This window comes from Phyllostomus hastatus, unplaced genomic scaffold (assembly GCF_019186645.2).
Source record: "Phyllostomus hastatus isolate PE091 unplaced genomic scaffold, TTU_PhHast_1.1 phas_scaffold_501, whole genome shotgun sequence".
NCBI classification, from domain to species: Eukaryota; Metazoa; Chordata; class Mammalia; order Chiroptera; family Phyllostomidae; genus Phyllostomus; species Phyllostomus hastatus.
The window spans coordinates 70,556,752-70,577,355 of record NW_025334033.1 but is presented as its reverse complement, the minus strand read 5'-3'; the positions used below and the strand labels follow the sequence as shown (position 1 = coordinate 70,577,355).

Sequence of the window (20,604 nt, the reverse complement as noted above, 5' to 3'; positions counted from 1 at the left end):
CGGCTGCCCAGCCCTGCGGGGGGCGGGGGGGCTCAGTTCCACCTTTAAACTACACCTTACTGGGGAAAAGGCTTCGAAACTCATTTTATGTTTACATACAACTGGTAAAGTTTATCATCAAGAACTTGAGTAGGTTTTTTAAAAGACTGTTTTGGTTCCGAGTGTCCTGAAAGATGACGGTCCACGATAAGAAGCATTCAACAAGGATGCTTAAAACGTTAAATACGGGGGGGGGGGGCAAAAGGGGACTGAAGGGTAATGGAAAAATATAAGATTAAGTTCAAAAATAAACGTAAATAAAGTACGAAACACTACCTAAAAGGCCACCGTTCAGGTTGTGAACGGCGGTCTCGTGTCCTGCCAGAAGCGGCCACGCGGCAGCCCTCCGCGAGGCCCGGCCCACCCACTCGTGCCGGCGGCCGGGCCCCACCGCAGATGCAACTGTGTGATTTGCAGCGGTCGGCGCTGCGTTTTTCGTGCTGAGGTGTGCGTTCCCCGGGAAGGCGCCGAGCCCTGTGCAAAGGGAGTCTGTGTTCTTTAAAGTGCGAGCTGCAGACACGCTGCGTCCTTAAGGAAAAAGGGCTCCTAGCGAGATGGCCGTGGGACACCAACACCGCGGAGGGCGGCCCCGGAGCTCAGCCGCGGGCGCCGGGCAGCGCTCCGCCCTGGAGCGAGCCGCCGCCTCCTCCGCCGCTGCGGCGGACGGGGCTCCCCGCTCTTCCCGCGCCGCCAGCCAAACACGCGATCCGCGGTCCCGGACACAAGACTGGCGCCCTTTTTGGGCGCCTGTCTGCCCGTCAGAAAGGCCCTGGCGGTCACCAGTAGCAGCTCTGCCTGCGGTGGCAAGAGGTCTCCTGGTGCAAATCCTCGGAGTGCTTCCACGTCAGGCCAGTGGGCCTGAGGTTTCGACCCTTGGTGTAAAGGCTACAGGTGAGCAAAGCACACTTGCCCCTGTTGGCCGTAGCACTTTCCTCTGCACACGGTTTTACACCGACCACGGCGGACTCTCCGAACCTCCTCCCATCTTTGCTTCAGGCGTTCCTGGCCGCGGTTTGGGCTGGTAACACCTATGCACCCGATTTCCTGCGCTAGACATCACCTGTTTTAAGATAGTCGCATGTTGTGCAAATTGTAAAAATCCAAAGGAGGCGGATGTTTGAGGAAACCAAACACACTTACCCATGCGCCATCTGGGTGATCTTCAGAAGTCAGAGAATCTCCTGGAGTATAAAAGGGATCCGTCCTGGCTGGTGTGGCTCAGTGGATGGAGAGCCGGGTTGAGAACCAAAGGGTCACTGGTTCGATTCCCAGTCAGGGCACATGCCTGGGTTGTGCGGGCCAGGTCCCCAGTTGGGAGCGTGCAAGAGGCAACCACTCATTGATGGTTCTCTTCCTCTCTTTCTCCCTCCCTTGCCCTCTCTCTTTTAACAGAAATAAAATCTTAAAAAAAAAAAAAAAAGGACCCCACTGGGCAGGAGGTAAGGTCTTTCGAGGCTGAGCAACGTTGCTGGACAAAGCCTACTGTGCCCTGTCTCAGGGGCAGCTGGCGTACCCCCCCCCCCCGCCCCCCGAGGACTCTGCGTTACTGGCAGGCTGGGCTGTCTTCTCGAAGTGGAAGGTGTGGACCCGAGTCCGGGGCTGGAAAGGCCGTCCCACGTGCTGCTCACGGGCGCAGCTCTGCTCTCGTCTTTAGGAGCCGGCACAACTGGTTGTGTGGTGACCCGCCTGCAAGTGAGGGTGACCTCATTTCCATGACTCCCGCGGGGGGGCGACTCGGCGATCGAGGTTGTGGAGTCACCGGAGCCGGCCGATGCCCATCAAAGCTCCAGGTCAGAACTGGTTCTGGAGACGTGGGAGAACCCCGCGTCGCTGGTTCAGACCCCAGCGTGGGCTCCCGGCTCCACAGCAGAGGCCGCGGCGGCGGCGGTCCTTAGCTCCGGACCCTCTAAAGTAGTTTTACACTGGATGAGAACGAGGAAAGCTGTACCACGTTCTGGAAGTTCTGCTGCGTTTCCTGATCCTACACATTTGGAGACCGAGGCCCTAGCGCAGCACGCTGGGCTCCGGAGAGCGAGAAGACGAGCGGCATTTTTTCAAGTCCCACGTTATCTGCACGCAGGGCCGGGTGAGTCGGCCCTGGAGGAACGCGCACCAGTCCCCGAAGCGGCCTGGCCGGGCTGCTCCGTTTCCAGGCCCGGTCAGCGTCCTGCAGGCACACGCACCTCCACGGAGTGGCCTCCGTGCTCTGGAGCAGCCGTTTAAACGGATTCTCGGAATGCGCTCCGCCAAAGGAGCCAGCCGGATTTCAGTGAACTGAGAAGCATCCCTGACCTTCACATGACATTGACAATAGAGGAGCAGTGGGTTTTGCCTTTGCACATCCAGAAAATATTTTTTTAAAAATGTATCTTATTGACTGTGCTATTACAGTTGTCCCAATTTCCCCCCTTTGCCCCCCTCCCCCCGGTACCTTCCCCCCTCCAGCACCCTCCCCTGCCCGCCTTGGGCCACGTCCGTGGGTCGTACATATGACGAGTTCGCTGGCTTCTGCATGTCCTGTACCATTCTTGCCCTCCCCTCTGTTCTGTGCCCACCAATGATGTTCCTCATTCCCTGTGCCTTTTCCCCCATTACCCCTCCCCCTCCCCGCTGGTAACCCTCCAAGTGATCTCCATTTCTGTGATTCTGTTCCTGTTCTTGCTTGCTGAGTCCTTGTTTTAGTAGCGTGGGGCCCGCTGCAGAAAAGGCTCCTGTAAACCGTGTGGGGTGGAGACGTAGGTACTTGCCAGGGCGGGGCAGCCACTTCTCCACCCTGTGGCTCTGTAGGGGGGGGGGGCTTGGAGAGGGGACAGCACTGCTGCCTGGCTTCTGGGGGTCTGCCCGGCACTCACCCTGTTTCCAGTCACCTTGCTCCCCCCGGACCCCCCACCAACCCCCAGCCATGTGACTGGCGCCCTTCAGGCTGCTGCCCTGGCGCCGAACGTGAGTGGGTAGGTTCGCGTAATTCTAAGCCCACGCGGGCCCTTTCAGTGGAGTCTCCTGAAAACCCAACAGTCTCTCCCGCCACCCCGACCCCCCCGGTTTGTGCAGCCAGAAGTCACGGGAACTTCTCTGCCCTGCGCTGGAACCTGGGCTGTGCGGTGCGGCCTGGGGCTGGGAGCACCCCGCCGAGGCGTCCCTCCCGAGTTTTACCCACCACACGGGAATGCGGGACCGCCCGTGCCACCGTCTCCGCCTCTCGCCTCTCCGCCCCTCCCGCCCGTCCAGGTGCCCGTCCAAGCATTCTTTAATGCTCGGCTGCCGGCCTTGCACCCAGTTCGACTCTCTGACCGCTCGGGGTGTTGTGTGTTTGGAGGGTCAGCTGTAGTTCCCTCTGGGGCTGCGTGAGGGGGTGAAGCGTGCCTGCCCACGCCTCCACCCTGACCGGAAGCCCCCAGAAACCACGTTGGCCAGAACAGCCTTCGGGACTGCCCCGGAGATCTCCGGCACCCAGGTATCCCCGTCTGCGCCCGAAACCCAGAAAACCCCGCAAGCGGACACGGGCAGTCCTCCAGCACGGACACGGGGCCTGGAGTCACGAGCCGACCGTGGGCAGTTGGGTCAAGTCTTACTCCAGCCTGCGAGAACTGTCATCGGCGGCAGGGGGGTCATCGGTCCCGATGGTGAACACCCACACCCTCTGCCATGGCCTCTCGGGGGTCAGGCTTGGCTTCCCCCTCCACTTTCGATTGGGCCACGGGGCTTTGGTCACTGCTGGTGGCCCTGACGGGAGCAGAGGCTCCTGTGACGGCGTTTGGGCTTGCTCTCTCCCAGTCCGGGGACCTGCCTCCCTGGGACAACCTCAGCCCGGGTCCCAGCAGGAGACACGCGGATGGAGCGGCCCCAGCGGGCTCCCCCATGCCCGGGCGAGAGAGAAATGCTTGCTGCTGCAAACTCCTGAGCCCCTGTGCTTGGCTGTTCCCCAGCGCAACTGTGTCGGCACGTAACAAATGCTCCCTTCAAGGGCCCCTTTCCTGTCATCTTCCCAACACACGGCACAGAGCTGCAAACCGCGGGGCTGTTTGGGGCTCCGAGAGACAGCGAGCACCACGGGTTGGGTCCTCCCGGAAGCAGATGCTGAGGCGTAGTTGAGTACAAGAGGCACATTCAAGAATAGCCCTGCCTGGTGCGGCTCAGTGGATTGAGCACCAGCCTGCGAACCAAAGAGTGGCCAGTTCAATTCCCAGTCAGGGCACATGCCTGGGTTGTGGGCCAGGTCCCCAGTGGGGGGTGTGGGAGAGGCAGCCACCCATGGATGCTTCTCTCCCTCTTTTCTCCCTCCCTTCTAAAAATAAATAAATAAAATCTTAGAAAAGAAACTAGAAATTGTTATAATAGAGAGTCCATTATTTAACTTTTTCATTATTTTTATACCTCTACTAACGTTTAAGTATTATTTGAGGCAACTTAACTATGAAAGGAAAGCCATCAAACCATTAATCATGTCCCCCCACGCCCACTGGTGACAGGCTGTGCTCCCGTCTCATTGGCCAGGGCTGGGTCACATGCCCCTCTGCTGAGGGCCTGGGGGAGCCAAGACTCGTCCGTTCAGCTTCCCAGCCTCACGGCGGGCTGTCCGGGGGGAGGCCGGGGGAGTCCAGGGGGAGGCTGGGGGAGTCCAGGGGGAGGCCGGGGGAGTCCAGGGGGAGGCCGGGGGAGTCCAGGGGGAGGCCGGGGGAGTGACGGAAGAGACAACCAGGAGCGTCCGCACTGCACACAAGCAGCGCGGGACGGCCCTCAGTTCTTTCCTCGTCGGGCCCAGGAGCCCCGCTCGGCAGCAGAGAAGGTTCCATGTCTTCAGTGTGCAGGACACTGGGCTCTGCTGGGGAGAGGCAGTTAGTTCATTATTCCTCCGAGGTCGCCCCACCCACCCACCCACCCACCCACATATTCCTGCAGGCACTGAAGGACGCTCTGTGGCGTGACACTCACATCTCCAGGTGCCGGCGGCAGGGCCCAGCTCTCGGCAGCCCATCGACAAAGGCACTATTGGCCCCAGAGCCAAACCAGGAGGTGTGGGATGCGGGGTGTTGGGTGGGGGGGGGGGCTTGGCTTCCCTTGTGGCTCTTGAAAGCTCCCCCCTGTCCATCTCTTCTCCCGGACTCTCCCCGGTGGCCTCCACAGCCCCAGACCCTCGTCCTAACCTTGAATCTGAACAGGAGAGGAGGCTGTTCCCCACAGGGGAAGGACTCTGATTGGTCCCCTGACCTGAACAGGAGGCAGCGATGCACCCCACAGGGGCAGGCGCCCCACCTGCGAGGGGTGAGGCGCTACGGGTCAGCCCACAGAGACGAGGGTACAGACTCTGCAGGGAGAGGGGGGGGGAGCCAGAGCTGGGCCCACACTGGAGGGCGACCGTCCTCCAGGTTGCCGGCCCTCAGCGGCCTCCTTCCCTGCTGCCTCACCCCTGCCGCTGACACCCAAGGGCCAGGGGGTCCGGGGGGGCCTGTGTGCCCCAGCTGCTACGGAAGCGGACACAGCCCGCGGCAGGCTCCCAGCTGAGCGGGGCTCCGTCCTTACGCACTCGGAGCGGTGAGTCCCGGCTGCGGCCCCGGCCCCGGCACCACCACGGTGGGGCCTGGCCCCCTAGGGAACTCGCTCAGCCCGGGCCGCTCACACCCGCCCAGCCTCCCCCGGCCCCGAGAACCGCCCTGTGGGCCCTGGCACAGGCCTGCCCTTCCCCGAGAGGTGCCCGGTAGCCGCCAGCCGCACCGAGACCCAGCCGTCAGCCGTCGCCCAGGGTCCCCTCCTTGGGCCCCCGACACGCCTGCACACACACACACGCCTGCACGCACACACACACGCCTGCACACACACACTTTTCCATTTAAAACCGGGCCTCCTCCTGCTCTCTTACAGAGTCGGTTTTGGTGAAGCCGACGGAAGCCCCACACGGACGCGTCAGGGTGAGCAGCGGAGGATGCAGCGCACACAGTTACCGCTTTCCCGACTCCGTTCCGAAGGAAGGAAACCCCGGCATCCAAGCCTCTTCGCAGATGGGGGCCCCCGAGCACAACCCGCCGCCTGGCCACCAGATGGCGCCAACGGCTCGCCACTGCCTTCGGGCCGAAGGGTTCCGACCCGCACCTCCGCGTGCAGCGGGTCCTGGGTTCGGTCTCCTCCTCCAAGACCGTTTCTTGTAATGGGATGAGGAAAGATCTTGTAATGCGATGAGGAAAGATGTTGCTTCCTGGCAGGGGCCCCTGTCCGGGAGTGCACCCGCTGTCCCCGTGCCTGGGTGGCCTTTCTCTGGAGGCTCCAGTCTCCTCCCTCGTCACAGAGCCGCGCACGGGAGGGGAACGTAGTGTCTACACTGTCCAGTGTGAGTGTGCGAGTGTGCACGAGTGTGCGCGAGTGTGCGCGAGTGTGTGCGAGGGGCCCTGCGATGGGAGGGCTTCCTGTCCAGGGCGATCCCGCCCCGCACCCTGAGCAGCCGGGAGAGGCTCCAGCCGCCTGTGACCCAAACTGGGATCAGAGGGCTAGACACTCTTCTAGTTTTTATTCTTCTGTCTTAGATGTCTGTACAGCTCCCACTTATTTCAATGTCGAACATTAGAAATGTTTCAGGTCTTCACCCCGAAGTTCGGGGATGGTTTTGTGGCCAGCAACGGGCTGTCGGAACTCCACTCTTGTTCATGTTGACTAGCTTAGGGTAACACCATTTTGTTATATATTGTTTCCCTTAACGTGGCACTTCCCAAGAACCTATCGCCGAGGTCGGGCGAAGGTTTTCTGTACTCAGTTACCCAGCCCCACGACGTGGCCGAACCACCAAGGCTGCGCCGGGCCTGGGCCAGAGAGACAACAGAGACAAAGTCTAACTTCAGGTCGGCGCCTGCGCTGGGAGCTACGCAGGAGGCACCAGTGAGTCTGTCCTCAGGAGGGGACTCCAAGCTGAGAGGGGCTCGGTGGACAGGGGTGGGCCTGCAGAGGAGGTGATGGGGGTTGGAGGAGGAGCAAGCCCTGGGCTTCTGGCACGGGAGGTCAGCCCAGCCTGGAGGTCAACCAGCCCAGAGGTCAGCCCAGCCAGGGCTCCTGCAGCCTGTCCCCACCCGGCCAAAAAAGCACAGACAGGGACTGGATTACAAGTGCACACCTACCAATACGATATAAAAACACCAACACCCTCCTTCCCCGCAGTGTGTCAGGGTCAGGGGCAAGGTTCCCAGGGGAAGCCCGGGGAGGGGGGGGCGTGTGGGAGGGGGCAGGGCCCTGAGGGGTTTCAATCTTGGTGAATGTGTCACCGATTTCAGGGACAGGAAGGTCCGCATTCTGATAAGGATCTCAGAGCCGGTCACGGGGTGGGCAGGTCCCGGTGTTCCCGGGTTGCAAGGGATCAGTCTCTGCATTCCTGGTGACCAGGTGTGTGGGGGGTCAGGGCTGGGTTAGAAGTCCCTTTGTCCTTCCTGGACAACTGACCGCAACCAAATCCCAACCAGAGCATAAGATTAAACGTACCCATTTGATTAATTTGTTACACATTCTACCAGTAATCCCAGAAGGCTGTAACGGAGGAGAAGGAAAAGGAAGGGAAAGCAAGCTGGTTTTGATTCCACCCCCGACAGGCCTCTCAGCTCCAGGCACGATCCTTCAGGGAGCAGCTGCGAGTGGACAGGAAAGGGTTAGGGTGGTCTCTCAGGCCAGACCTGTGTCCCAGCCGCAGGGGGTGGGGGGATGCTCCCCTGAGGGCGGCCGTGCTGGTAGCTAGGTAGCCCGCCAGTCCATTCGGGCCCCCCGGGGGCCAGGGGTGGGGCTGAAGGAACAGACCTGGAAACAATGTCAGGTATGCTGGGTGCACCACCCCGCCCCACCCCCTCTCTCCAGGTTCTGTCCTCTCTCTCCTCCCTCCTTGTCGATTTCTCTGCTCCATTCTTCCATTCCAGGCCTCCCAGTAGGGCCGGCAGGGGTGCCTCCTGCTCAGGACAGGCTGGGGGCTGGGGGGAGGGCCTGCAGGGCCGCAGCCCGTGCTCCAGATCTGAGAGCACCCAGGCCGGCGTGCAGACAGAGCGTGAGGCTGGGGCAGCCAGGGGCCGAGGGGCAGGAGGGGCTGGGCAGCTGGGCTCCTGGGCCCTCCCCCCTGGAGAGGGACGGCTGGCTCGTGTCCCCGGAGCCTGGCACTCTGGGCTGGGAAGGGGGGGACGAGAACAGGACCGTAGAATGAACAGGTCCGGTGAGAGCCAGCCGAGGGCGGCCACCACGAGGGCCCGAGGGCCCGGGTTAGGGCCTGAGCGGGAAGAGACTGGATGCTGTAGAGGAAAGGCCCACCGGACCTGCAGCTGTCAGAATGCGCAGGGGGAATGGGGAGTCAGATGACTAAGGAGGTTTGGAGGTGAGGTCAAGGGGAAATGAGGGGCTGCCGGAAGAAGTCCGGCTGCACGGCTGGCTCCTGGGGGACTGGAGAGCCACCGGACTGGCCTCCCTGCTGGTTCCCACGTGTAAAGACCTTGGCCCTCCCCTCCCCTCCCCCCTCCCCCCACCACGGAAGCTCCCGAGGGCACCGCCCGCTGGGTGGGGGCGGGGCTCCGTGCACACCAGGCCCTGCCTGACCCCGAGCAGGGCGGGAGACGCAGGTGGGGCTCCTGCAAGAGGCTGGGGGCGGGAGGGGGGGAGGGGAGGGAGATCTCAGAGCCGGAGACCCTGCGGACTCTGCAGCCTCCGCCAGCCTGCTCTCTCCACCACCAGCTCCGAAGGTGCAGGCCTCCCCGGGTCTCACTGGCCCGTCCCAAGGCCGCACACCCCACGATCAGAGTGACCGAGGGTCTGACCGGGGTTCCCGGGAAGGGCTCCCCTGTCTCCTGCCGTCCTCCGACACACGGGAGCCCTGGGCGGGGGCACCGTGCCTCAGCTGCCGCCATCCTCCAAGTCAGCGGCGCCTCTTTCCGAAGAGCGAGCCACCGAACGTCCCCACAGAGCTCAGTTTCGAACACAGGTCTTTGCCAAACGTCAGTTTTTTCCCCAAGCGGCTTGAAGAGGTACAGCTGAGATACGCCGTGACCTGGGCAGGTTGCAGGTGTGGTTTGACAGGTTCGGCACCGGCGTGCACCTGCGAATCCACCACCACAAACTAGCCAGTGGGGAGACTCGTCACCCCAAGCGTCCCCCTGCCCTCTGCACCCTCCCTACTGGTCTCTGCAGGCCTGCCCACACCCCCCCCCACATACAACCACTGATCTGCCTTCTGACGCGGTGGGTTCGTCTGCGTTTTGGCAAACTTTCTATAAATGACCGGCATCTTTCCCTCAACGTGATGATTTTGTGTACAGAACATTTAGCGAGACAACTCTCCACAAATCTGAAAGAATTTAAATCGCACAAAGTGATCTCTGGTGACAGTGGAATTAAGTATTAGAACCCAATACCCAGAAGGCATCTGGAAAACCTCCAAATATTTGGGAACTAACGCACTTGTAAACGGCCCACGAGTCAAAGAAGAAGTCAGCCCAAGGGGAACCAGCAAGTGGCTCTTGTGCGCACCAGCAACCGCGTCCTGGCTGTCTCCAAACCCCAGGCAGTTCACTTCAGCCTCAGAACGACCCCGGGAGGAAGCTGTTTCCTTGCCCGTTTCACAGACGCTGAGCTGGAGGCACAGAGGCTGGGGGGCCCGCCCAGGCCACACAGGCGGGCAGTGGCAGAGCTGGGACTTGAACCCGGGGCACCCGGATCCAGAGTCCGCGCCTCGTGTCCCAGCTTCATGGAGGGACGCGGAAGGTTTCAAGTGGAGGAGGAGAACGGCCAGCTTCCCCTGACCGCAGTATCGCTTCAGGACAAGTTCAGCAAAGAATTAGGAGCCAACTCTGCAGAACTCAGAGACGAGTTAGAAATACTGAGCTGGGCCCTGGCTGCTGTGCCTCAGCAGACTGCGTGCGGGCCTGCGAACCGTCAGGTCGCTGGTTTGATCCCCGATCAGGGCACGTGCCTGGGTTGCCAGCCAGGTCCCTGGTTGGGGGGCATGTGAGAGGCAAGCAACTGATGTTTCCCTCTCTTTCCCCCTCCCTTCTTCTCTCTCTAAAAATAAATAAGCAAAATCCTTTAAAAAAATACAGAGCTAAGGAAGCTGGGTAAAAAGGGGGTGAGGTGAGAGTGGACCCATGGGGGTCAGAGTGGACCCATGGGGGTGGGAGGGCCCCATGACGTGGCTGAGCCCTGTGGTTCACGCCGGGGAGGAGGGGCCCAAGTCCCGAGAACCTGTTCACATCGGGGGCTTGGCAGGCATGCGGGGTGGGGGCGGGCAGAGGTCCCAGTCCATCAGGGCACAGGCCTAGGCTGCAGGTTCTGTCTCCTGTTGGGGCGCACAGGAGGCAACGAATTGATGTTTCCCTCTCCCTTGCTCTTTAAAATCAATAAACATATGCTCAGGTGAGGATTTAAAAAGAAAAAAAAAGGAAAGAGGCAGGAAAGAGCATGGGAACTGAGCCAGACGGGCAGGTGGGTGCCCGGCAGGGGCTCGCCCACCTGGCTAAGGAGCTGTGTTTCTCCCAGAGGGGAGGGGTGTCGGGCTGTCGGCGGGGGTTTGGACAGGGTCAGGTCTGTGTTCTCCAAGCTCAGCCCGGCTCCAGGGCGGAGACAGGGCTGGGAAGGGGAGAGGAGCAGTGAGGTGGCTCCTGTGGACGGCGGTGAGGGACCTGGCGAGGTGGGTGGGGAACGACAGCAGGGAAGGTGGGGATCCCAGGGGCATGCAGAGACCACAAATGGCAGGACTCACCCACCCAGATCCCCTGCGGGGATGCTTGGAGTTCTAGAAGATGGTGGGCTCATCACCTGGGTAGGGAGCCCTGGAAGGTGGCCAGGTGGGGGTGGGGGGGGTGGGGGGTGGGGGGTGGGGGTGGGGGTGGGAGGGTGGCCTCAGCATCCAGGTGTGGTCTGGCCTTTTTCCTGACTCATCTGCACACAGGTCCTGTTCCACCAGCTCAGGCTACAGGCCGGGGGAGGGGAGAGGGGGGCGGGGGCGGCGAGTGCGCAGAGGAGACGGACAGAGCCTCCATGTGGCAGAAGGCGGGGGAGGGGGGCTTGTTACTGCGACCCTAAAGAGAGCAGAGTGGTTAGAGAGCAGGGTGGTTCCCGAGGGGTCAGAGGGCAGGCCTGAAACCATCCTTGGATTCAGTAACCAAGGCGCGGGCAGCCGGGGCAGCTGGAGGGCCGGAGGATCTGGAAGGTGGGCGGGACGATGAAGTGGGGTCTTGCTGGGAGACACAGGTGCCTGGGTGGCCCGGGGATGGCTCATCTTGAACCCTCCTGGGCCGCTGCAGAAGCGAGGCAGAAAGGAAACAGCGGGCCAGGCCTCTAGGCCAGGAGAGCCTCAGGGCAGCTGGTGGCGCCAGCCTCCACCGCCGCGTGGTGACCTTTCCCCGCCCGCAGGGGCGACCGGAAACCTGCAGTTTCAATTGCCCCTCCTACCTCTTCCTCCCCCCTCGAGCCCAGGCCGCTGGGAAAACCCGGGCTGAGCACCTCCGACCCCGCTGGGGACGGAAACGCACTCTGCAACGTGCCTCGCAAGAGCCTGACGACCCGCCACGTGGGCGCTGGGCTCCATCCTGCGTTTCCTGTTTTAAAGGGAGTCAGGACGCCCCATGCCCGTGTCACACTCTCCTGACGGGCCTACGCCCCAGTTGGAGAAGCCCGTTCCCGCAAAAGCTGGGTTACCCTGGAGATGAGCCAGGGGAGGGATGTTCAGTCAAGTCTGTTTACATCCTAAGGAGCTTCTAGATTGTTCCCAAAGGCCCGGAGCCTGAGGAGGCGGCGGCCCGCAGTGGGAGGACCTAGAGACAAAGGAGCCACGGGCGGGGGACGACCTCTGGAAGAGTCTGGAAGGGTCTGGGGCGGGGCGGGGCGGGGCGGGGGCGCTCAGGTCCCCACGCTGAGACACCCAGTTGTGGAGCCGGCAGAGTCTAGAGCCCCTTCCCCGTGTGACCCCTGTCACCTGGCGTGGCTCAGAACGCTCGGCAGATTCCCCTCGAGACGTGGATACCTCACATTACGTAAAATGACTAAAAAAGAGTCTTATCACGATGGGTGTAGCTGGGGGCACAAGTGTTTGTTCACCAAATGCCAGAATTTCGGCCTCAGGGGCCCCAAGTGTGAAGGACGCGGCTTTAGAGAAATCCAGAGGTTGCCTTAAGTCTGGAGTATTCATTCGGGACAGCGCACTCGCCCCGGGGAGTGTCTCCTGCGCACAGTGGGGCGTCCGCCCGGGCGGGGTCGGGCCCTCGCAGTACCGCCGGCGCCTGGCGCCTCTCGAGGCCCCAGGGACCCCCTTCTAGTGAAGGAGGAAACCGGGGGGCTGGGGACCGCTCGGCCCGGGCTGGCCCGTGCAGCAGGCTCGCGCCGCCCCAATTCCAGGGACCTGTACCCACAGGCCGGTGGAAGAGACGCCGTCCTGTCCTCCAGCCCCGGGCCTGGACTCCACGTGGCGGCCCCGTCCCCCAGGCTCCCAAACGTGGCCGGAACCTCTGCCCACTGACCCCCCGCCCCTACCCACGGCCTCAAGGTCCTGAACCTGGCAGCGGCCCCCCGACGCCGGGCGCCCCGGTTCTGAGGCCGCGAGCGACGCCAGCGGGGATGTGAGGGTCCGCCCTCCCCTTAATTCCCCAGCGGCCCCACCGTGGGGGCGCGCCCAGGACCACAAGTTCGCTCTGCGGACTTCTCCGGAGTGCGGGCCCCCGGAGCGCCGTCCGCCCGCGCGCCGAGGCGGGGGCGCGGGAGCCGAGCGCAGGACGCAGGGACCCGGCCGAGCGCCGGGCGGCGCCGGAAAGCTCGATACCTTCCCGAGACTTCCAGGCCGCGCAGGCGCGCTGAGGCGGCGGTTGGGGGCGGGGGGAGGCGCGGGCGGCGGCCAGTGCGCAGGCGCGGGCGCGCGCCCGCGGCGGCGGTTGGGGAGGGTTCTTCCGGAAGGTTCCGGAGCTTTCTGGAAAAGGAGTCGCGCGCGCAGGGCGGGCCCGCGTATATATAAGGGAGGAGCGAGCGCGGCGCGCCAGTTGCCTCTGCGTCGTCCTGCAGCTGCGTGGTGGCGGAGCCCGTGCGGTTCAGTAGCCAAGGTGCGGGGGCCGTTGGGGGTCGGGGTCGCGGGGAGCAGGAGGGCAGGGGATTCAGGGGGCGAGGGGGCCGGCGGGCGGGCGTTTGTAGAGCGGCGGGGACTCGGGGCCCGCCGGCGTGGGGCGGCCCTGGTCGGCCCGGAGGCCTCGGGCCTGCTGCGGGCCCACCTCCCCCACCCCTTTCGGGCTTTCCCGCGCGGCCGGGCCTGCGGCGTGGGGCCCACCCGGGAGAGGGGCCGCCCCGGGGCCGGTCCCGGCGGGGCCGCCGGTTGGAGCCGCAGCGAGGCAGAGCGCGCGCGCTGCCTCTCGGCGGCTGGCTCGGGCGGCTTTGGGGCGCGCTCCCGACCGCCGCGCGGACGCAGGAATGAGGTCATCGCTTTGTCGGCGGCTGTCGGTTGATCTGGTTGTGGCTCACCCGGGCTTTTAGACACTCGGGGAGGGGGGCGCCGCGCCGCGCCGCGGGGTCTCGAGCGCTCGTGTCGCCGCAGATGCCGGAGGAAGCCCAGAACCACGACCAGCCCATGGAGGAGGAGGAGGTGGAGACCTTCGCCTTCCAGGCGGAGATTGCGCAGCTTATGTCGCTGATCATCAACACGTTCTACTCGAACAAGGAGATCTTCCTGCGGGAGCTCATCTCTAACTCCTCCGACGTAAGTGCGCGCGTGCCCCGTCGGCTGTTGGTTCCACATTCCCCGACCCCCAGGGCCTCTCGGGCCTGATCGTGTGCGTGCTTCCCTAGGCCCTGGACAAGATCAGATACGAGAGCCTGACGGACCCCAGCAAGCTGGACTCCGGGAAGGAGCTGCACATCAACCTCATTCCCAACAAGCAGGAGCGCACCCTCACCATCGTGGACACGGGCATCGGCATGACCAAGGCCGACCTGATCAACAACCTGGGCACCATCGCCAAGTCGGGAACCAAGGCGTTCATGGAGGCTCTGCAGGCCGGCGCCGATATCTCCATGATCGGTCAGTTCGGTGTCGGGTTTTACTCGGCCTATCTGGTTGCTGAGAAGGTGACCGTGATCACCAAACACAACGACGACGAGCAGTACGCCTGGGAGTCCTCTGCCGGAGGCTCGTTCACCGTTCGGACCGACACAGGTGGGCACCTGGTGCAGGAGGGGGGCTCTGTGCGGTCCTGCTGGAGTTGGGGCACAGGCTGGTGAGGAGTGATAGTGCAACTGCCTGACCTCGAGGTTTATCTTGCGGGATGCAGTTAGCTGTGGGACCAGTGCTAGGCAGTGGCAGTGAGCCCTGCAGTGCATCTCGGCTTCAGAAGGGCTAGGTGGGGCGAGTAGAGCTGAGGATGTTGCAGGTTGGTTGGTTGGTTTTAATGTTTTTTAAATTTAGAAGGAGGGCCAAAGTGAACTGGTTGCTTCTCACGTGCCCCCAACTGGGGATCTGGGCAGCAACCCAGGCACGTGCTCTAATGGGGAGTCAAACCAGTGATCTTTTGGTTCACAGGCTAGCACTCAGTTCACTGAGCCACACCAGCCAGAGCAAGATTGTAAGTGCATGCTGTTGATCTGGTTGGTACTTGAGATTGAAATTGAGCTGGTTTCTGTCCTCCTTTTCAGGGGAGCCCATGGGACGTGGAACCAAGGTCATCCTGCACCTGAAAGAGGACCAGACCGAGTACTTGGAGGAGAGGAGGATAAAGGAGATTGTGAAGAAGCACTCGCAGTTCATTGGCTACCCCATCACGCTCTTCGTAAGTTTCTGGGTGATGTGCATGCAGACAACTGGAGCGACCACCCAGCCCACCCTGAGTGCGAGATCTGGCGGGGAGGCAGAGCCCTGGCTGCCGTGGTTACTGGGCCAGTCCGAGTCCGGCGCTCACTGTCTCGGTGCCGGGGCTGAGTTTGCTGAACGCATGGAATGCTGATGAGAAGTTTCTTGGCTACCATTTATCAGCTGCTTTGGCTTTCCTGTACAGTCCTGACTGCTCCAGTTTGTTTTTTTTTTGTCATAAAATGAGGTTTTTGCCTTTTGCAGGTGGAGAAGGAGCGTGACAAAGAAGTGAGTGACGACGAAGCAGAGGAGAAGGAGGAGAAGGAAGAGGAGAAGGAGAAGGAAGAGAAGGAGTCGGACGACAAGCCCGAAATCGAAGATGTAGGCTCCGACGAGGAGGAGGAGGAGAAGAAGGACGGCGACAAGAAGAAGAAGAAGAAGATCAAGGAGAAGTACATCGACCGGGAGGAGCTGAACAAGACGAAGCCCATCTGGACCAGGAACCCCGACGACATCACCAACGAGGAGTACGGGGAGTTCTACAAGAGCCTGACGAACGACTGGGAGGACCACCTGGCCGTGAAGGTGAGCGGCTGCCGGGGCTGCGAGCCGGCCCGCCCGGCCCCTCTCCGACCTGGTGAGTCGGGGCTGCACGTGCCGACCCGCTGACTCTGTGACTCTGTGTCTCGTTCCAGCATTTCTCCGTTGAGGGGCAGCTGGAGTTCCGAGCCCTGCTCTTCGTGCCGCGACGCGCTCCCTTCGACCTGTTTGAGAACCGGAAGAAGAAGAACAACATCAAGCTGTACGTGCGCAGGGTGTTCATCATGGACAACTGCGAGGAGCTGATCCCCGAGTACCTGAGTGAGTGGGCGGGGCCCCTCGGGGGGGGGTTCTATGCGTGAGTGCGCTTGGCCCCGGGGGTGACTTCGGTCTGTGTGTTTCCAGACTTCATTAGAGGCGTGGTGGACTCCGAGGACCTCCCTCTGAACATTTCCCGGGAGATGTTGCAGCAGAGCAAAATTTTGAAAGTTATCAGAAAGAACTTGGTCAAAAAATGTCTGGAACTCTTCACTGAACTGGCGGAAGACAAGGAGAACTACAAGAAGTTCTACGAGCAGTTCTCCAAGAACATCAAGGTCGGTGCAGACACACGAGCGTGGGTGGCCGTGATGAGACTGGCTTCTCGAACTCGCGAGTTTTCCCGATGTGGGAAAAGTCTCTCTGAAGCCCTGTTGTCTTACAGCTCGGGATACACGAGGACTCCCAGAACCGGAAGAAGCTCTCGGAGCTGCTGAGATACTACACGTCCGCTTCCGGCGACGAGATGGTGTCCCTCAAGGACTACTGCACGAGGATGAAGGAGAACCAGAAGCACATCTACTACATCACAGGTGCCGGGCGGGGCGCGCGGGGGTCACCCTTCACCCGTGGGGCTCTGCGTGCACGGGGTGGGGGGTGGGGGGGCTCTGACGGGACAGTAAGCGAAAGCCCTTCCCTGAGAAGTCTGAAAGGAACCCTCCGATACCAGGTGAGACCAAGGACCAGGTGGCCAACTCGGCCTTCGTGGAGCGCCTGCGCAAGCACGGCCTGGAGGTGATCTACATGATCGAGCCCATCGACGAGTACTGCGTGCAGCAGCTGAAGGAGTTCGAGGGGAAGACGCTGGTGTCCGTCACCAAGGAGGGCTTGGAGCTCCCGGAGGACGAAGAGGAGAAGAAGAAACAGGAGGAGAAGAGAACCAAGTTCGAAAACCTCTGCAAAATCATGAAGGACATCTTGGAGAAGAAAGTAGAAAAGGTGTGTGTGCTCTCCTATTTGCATTTCCTAATGTCTGACACTTAGAAGCGGGATAAGGTTTTCAAAGTGGAAGCCACACAAGCCTCCTCTCATTAAGTTCTCCTCAGTGAGTGGTTGAGGCCGCCAGTCTCCCGGTTCAGTGACAGGTGCAGCTCCTCCTACGGCCCTCAGGCCTAGCCACACGGGAGGGGGTGCAGAGCGGGGGCACAGTGTCCCTGGTCCGTCGGGGCCGGGGCTCCCCACGCACCGCTTCACGGTGCACGCTTTGAACTGCGCGCAGGTGGTGGTGTCAAACCGACTGGTGACCTCTCCATGCTGCATCGTCACGAGCACATACGGCTGGACGGCGAACATGGAAAGGATCATGAAGGCGCAGGCCCTGAGGGACAACTCGACCATGGGCTACATGGCGGCCAAGAAGCACCTGGAGATCAACCCGGACCACTCCATCATCGAGACCCTGCGGCAGAAGGCGGAGGCCGACAAGAACGACAAGTCGGTGAAGGACCTGGTCATCCTGCTGTACGAGACGGCGCTGCTGTCCTCCGGCTTCAGCCTGGAGGACCCCCAGACGCACGCCAACAGGATCTATAGGATGATCAAGCTGGGCCTCGGTGAGTGCACAGCCTCCGGCCGGGGTGGGGGGGGGATCTTGGTGACTGCGGGGAGAGGGTTCCTTTTAGCTCTTCGATGAGCCCAGTTGGGGTCTCTGGAGCAGCTTGGGGCATATTTATCTACTGGTCACATGGCGAAGGGGGTGGGGTGGGCCTCCTGCTCCGTGAGTGCTAAAACACAGCGGAAACCACACACCTTGTGTCTGCGGAGCCCTCGGGGTGGTTATGAGCCGGCAGCACTAGGCCGATGAGGCGGTTCTAGGGAAGCTGATGTGGGGCTCTTGTCTCCAAAAAGGCATCGACGAGGACGACCCCACAGCGGACGAGAGCAGCGCCGCGGTGACGGAGGAGATGCCGCCCCTGGAGGGGGATGACGACACCTCGCGCATGGAGGAGGTGGACTAGGCCCGCCCGCAGGCGGCTGCCTGCCCACGCGTTCTGTTCTTCACCTTCATTCCCTTGGATGGTGTATTCTCAAGGACTGTTTTATTTTTGTTAACATTTAAAAACCCGTATGGCATGACAGTAACTACTTCGGAAAGACGAGGCCTCTTTCCCTCGGCGTGTGACGCTGTGGCAGTGCGGACCCCGAGCGCGCCGGCTCCGGGTCCCCGTTGGGCTTGTGTCCGCGGGGCGCGGTCCTGTCCGCTGTGCAGTGTGTGTGGTCCTGACAGTCTCCGCTCGTGGTCCTTGCTCTTTGGTTGTTGACGTGTTGAGGTAAACAGCTTCTGTCCCCTAGGATCGACTCCGCAAACCTGCCGTCCCCTGTAGTCGCCAGCTGCATGCACAGCCTCTAGACGCCGGTGCGCCTCGCGGCCGCGCCCGCCAGGAGGGGCGGGGGCCTCTCCGTGGGGCCCATGCCCGCGGACGGCGCCGTTGGCTGCCCGGGCATGCTGTGCCGCCGTCTGGAAGTAGCTCCGAGTTTTGTGAATGGAAACGTAGTGCTCAGCTCACATTCTGCTTTAAAAGGTTGTGACAAATACACACGAATTAAAGAAGTTCTGTGGAGGTGTCTTCTGTGGGGCGGCCGCGGGGGTGAGGGGCTGGTGCCGACGACAGGGTGGTCTCAGCTCAGCGTGAAAACCTGAGGGGTGCACACCCCGCCTGGGAGAAGACCCGGGGGTTAGAGGGGGAGGGAGAAGGAAAAACAGTCTGTGGTTGCTTTTCACACACCTCGTTGGGGACCTGACCCACAACCCAGGCATGTGCCCTGACTGGGAATTGAACCGGTGACCCTTCAGTTCGTAGGCCCGCACTTGAATCCACTGAGTCACGTCAGCCAGGGCTGCCCTGAGTCTTAGTGGAACCTGGGGGTTGGGGGGGGGGTCCCTGCGCCAGACACGATGCATTCCTTGTGCTTAGTCTGTGAGCCCCATGTCCCCCAAGTACCTCAGCCTCGGGAACGCCTCCAAGTTCTTCACCGAGTCCACTCACTGCCCCCGCCACGTGGTCACCTTGGCTGTTGCTGCTGCTGCTTTGTTCCTGGGCCGCAGGCCAGATGGTGGGGGAGCGCAGGGGTGAGTGTGGGGGTGGTGACGGCCCCCTGCCCGAAAGTTGGCTGATGTGGGGAGTGGGTCCCTCCAGGTTTTGGGTTCCAAGGCCATCTACGGAAGGTGACGGGCTGATGGCAGAGGCAGCGTGGGGTCTCATGCTGGGACGGGTCTGCACCTGGTACCTGGGGTGGGGGGAGACCGAGGGCCTGCTGAACACAGGTTGCCCCGGCTCGCTCGGGCGCCCGGAGCAGAGGTGCCCAGGGAGAACTCCAGCGGACGGGTGGGTGTCGGAGCCTACAGGTCACCCCAGTGCCCACAGTCTCCCTGCTGCTATGCCGACAGGCTCCCGGCTGCAGGAGGAGTGGGGTGCACGTCTCCAGTGGGAGTCAGACTGAAGGGCAAGGGCAGGGTGGGGGGCTCTGAGGGGACCGGCAAACGGGGCCTCAGTAAACAATCTGTCCTCCTGAGTCACCAGGACAGCGACCAGGGGAAGCACCTGCAGCTGCCCCCAGGGAGCCTGCACTGGAGACGGGTCCGCCCTGAAGGGGGCTAGAGGACCCCCGCCCAGGGGCAAGGCTGGCACACCCGGGTGACACCCCGGAAGACCTCGGAGACAGCCGGGAGCCCCTCTCCAGCCGCTGCAGGATCCAGTGTGGCCTCTCGCCTGTTGTCCTTGCTCTCCTGTCGGGGTCACGGGTGCCAGCAGGGCCCAGACAGGCTCGGCCTGGGGAGAGACTTCAGATCACCGGGCCGTCTGTGGGCACCCGGTTAGGGAATCGACAAGACACGGTCTGAGAACCTAACACGTGAATTCCACAAAGACCAATCTACAAAAACCAGTTGAACTGGTTGGCAACTATCATTCATTACGTCTTCAAGATTCACGGTAGCTTTAAGTTTTACAAAAGGCTCTCCACCACCTGGACACAGCCGAGTCAGAGATCTAGGGGGCCAGAGGTACGGGCTGAGCCCCCGCGGCGCTCAGATGTGGGTGCTCCAAGCACCACTCTGTTGGGGGTGTCACACTCATCCTCACGGAGGGCCACGTCAGCCTGGCGGCGGGAACTAGGTGCCAGGCCGGATAAAACCGGGGGGGGGGGGGGGGCCGGATTGGGCCCGCGGGCCTTGTGTGTGCCACCTGAGCTCTGAAGTGAGAGGAGCCGGACAGAAGCTACTGTCTGATCCATCTGCATAAAATACTAGGAAGGGCAGAACTGCGTCAGAGCGGGACTGAGTGCGTGGGGTGGACGTGAGACAGCAGGGGACACCTGGGAGTGTCCCCGCACTGGAGGTGGTAGTGGTGCAGGTGCAGATGTTTGTTAAAACCCATTGAGCCTAACTTGGGTGAATTGAGTGGTGTGCGACCCCTAAACAGAGAGAAAAAAGATGTAGGAAGCAGCCTCCTGCCTTGGAGCGAGCATTCCCTCTCGTCTCTCAGGGACAGACCTCCAGGCTGGCCGCCATTTTCTAGGTAAGCAGCTTACCAGGGGCCCGGCGTTAGCAAGCGCTCAAAACTGACAGCTATTACTTCCAGGGGGCCCAGCCCAGACCTCTGGCTCCCTAGATCTGACTCAGCTCTGTGTCCAGGGTGAGACCTTCCCCCCCTGTTGTCCCATGAGGTCACCTTAGGTTCCCGTCCACCACAGATGGTGTCCTGCCGTGTAATGCCCTGCAAGCCCCAGTCTAAGCCACACCTCCTCCAGGAAGTCTCCCTGGACTATTCCCACTCACTGCCTCTCATCCTCTGAACTTACTAGCTATCCTTACCAGGCACTCATGCACCAAGTTTTTATTGAACCCCCTGCTAAGAACCAGCCCAGCCCTGGCTGGTGTGGCTCAATGGATTGAGTGCCAGTCTGCAAACCGAAAGGTCACTGGTTCGATCACCAGTCAGGAC

The 20,604-nt window shown here is 61.9% G+C and overlaps 1 protein-coding gene and 1 pseudogene across 1 annotated transcript; one reads left to right on the top strand and one right to left on the bottom strand.

Annotated features, from left to right (window-relative positions):
- Nucleotides 1-585: 585 nt before the first annotated feature.
- On the bottom strand, nt 586-13,441 carry LOC123807923 (annotated as a pseudogene).
- Nucleotides 12,938-18,212, top strand: HSP90AA1 (heat shock protein 90 alpha family class A member 1). The gene is made up of 11 exons (XM_045823400.1): nt 12,938-13,070; nt 13,556-13,717; nt 13,807-14,173; nt 14,650-14,783; nt 15,068-15,388; nt 15,499-15,664; nt 15,749-15,939; nt 16,047-16,194; nt 16,332-16,600; nt 16,881-17,214; nt 17,510-18,212. Exons 2-11 carry the CDS (start codon nt 13,556-13,558, stop codon nt 17,617-17,619), a joined length of 2,202 nt encoding a protein of 733 aa, XP_045679356.1. The 5' UTR covers nt 12,938-13,070; the 3' UTR covers nt 17,620-18,212.
- Nucleotides 18,213-20,604: the final 2,392 nt, after the last annotated feature.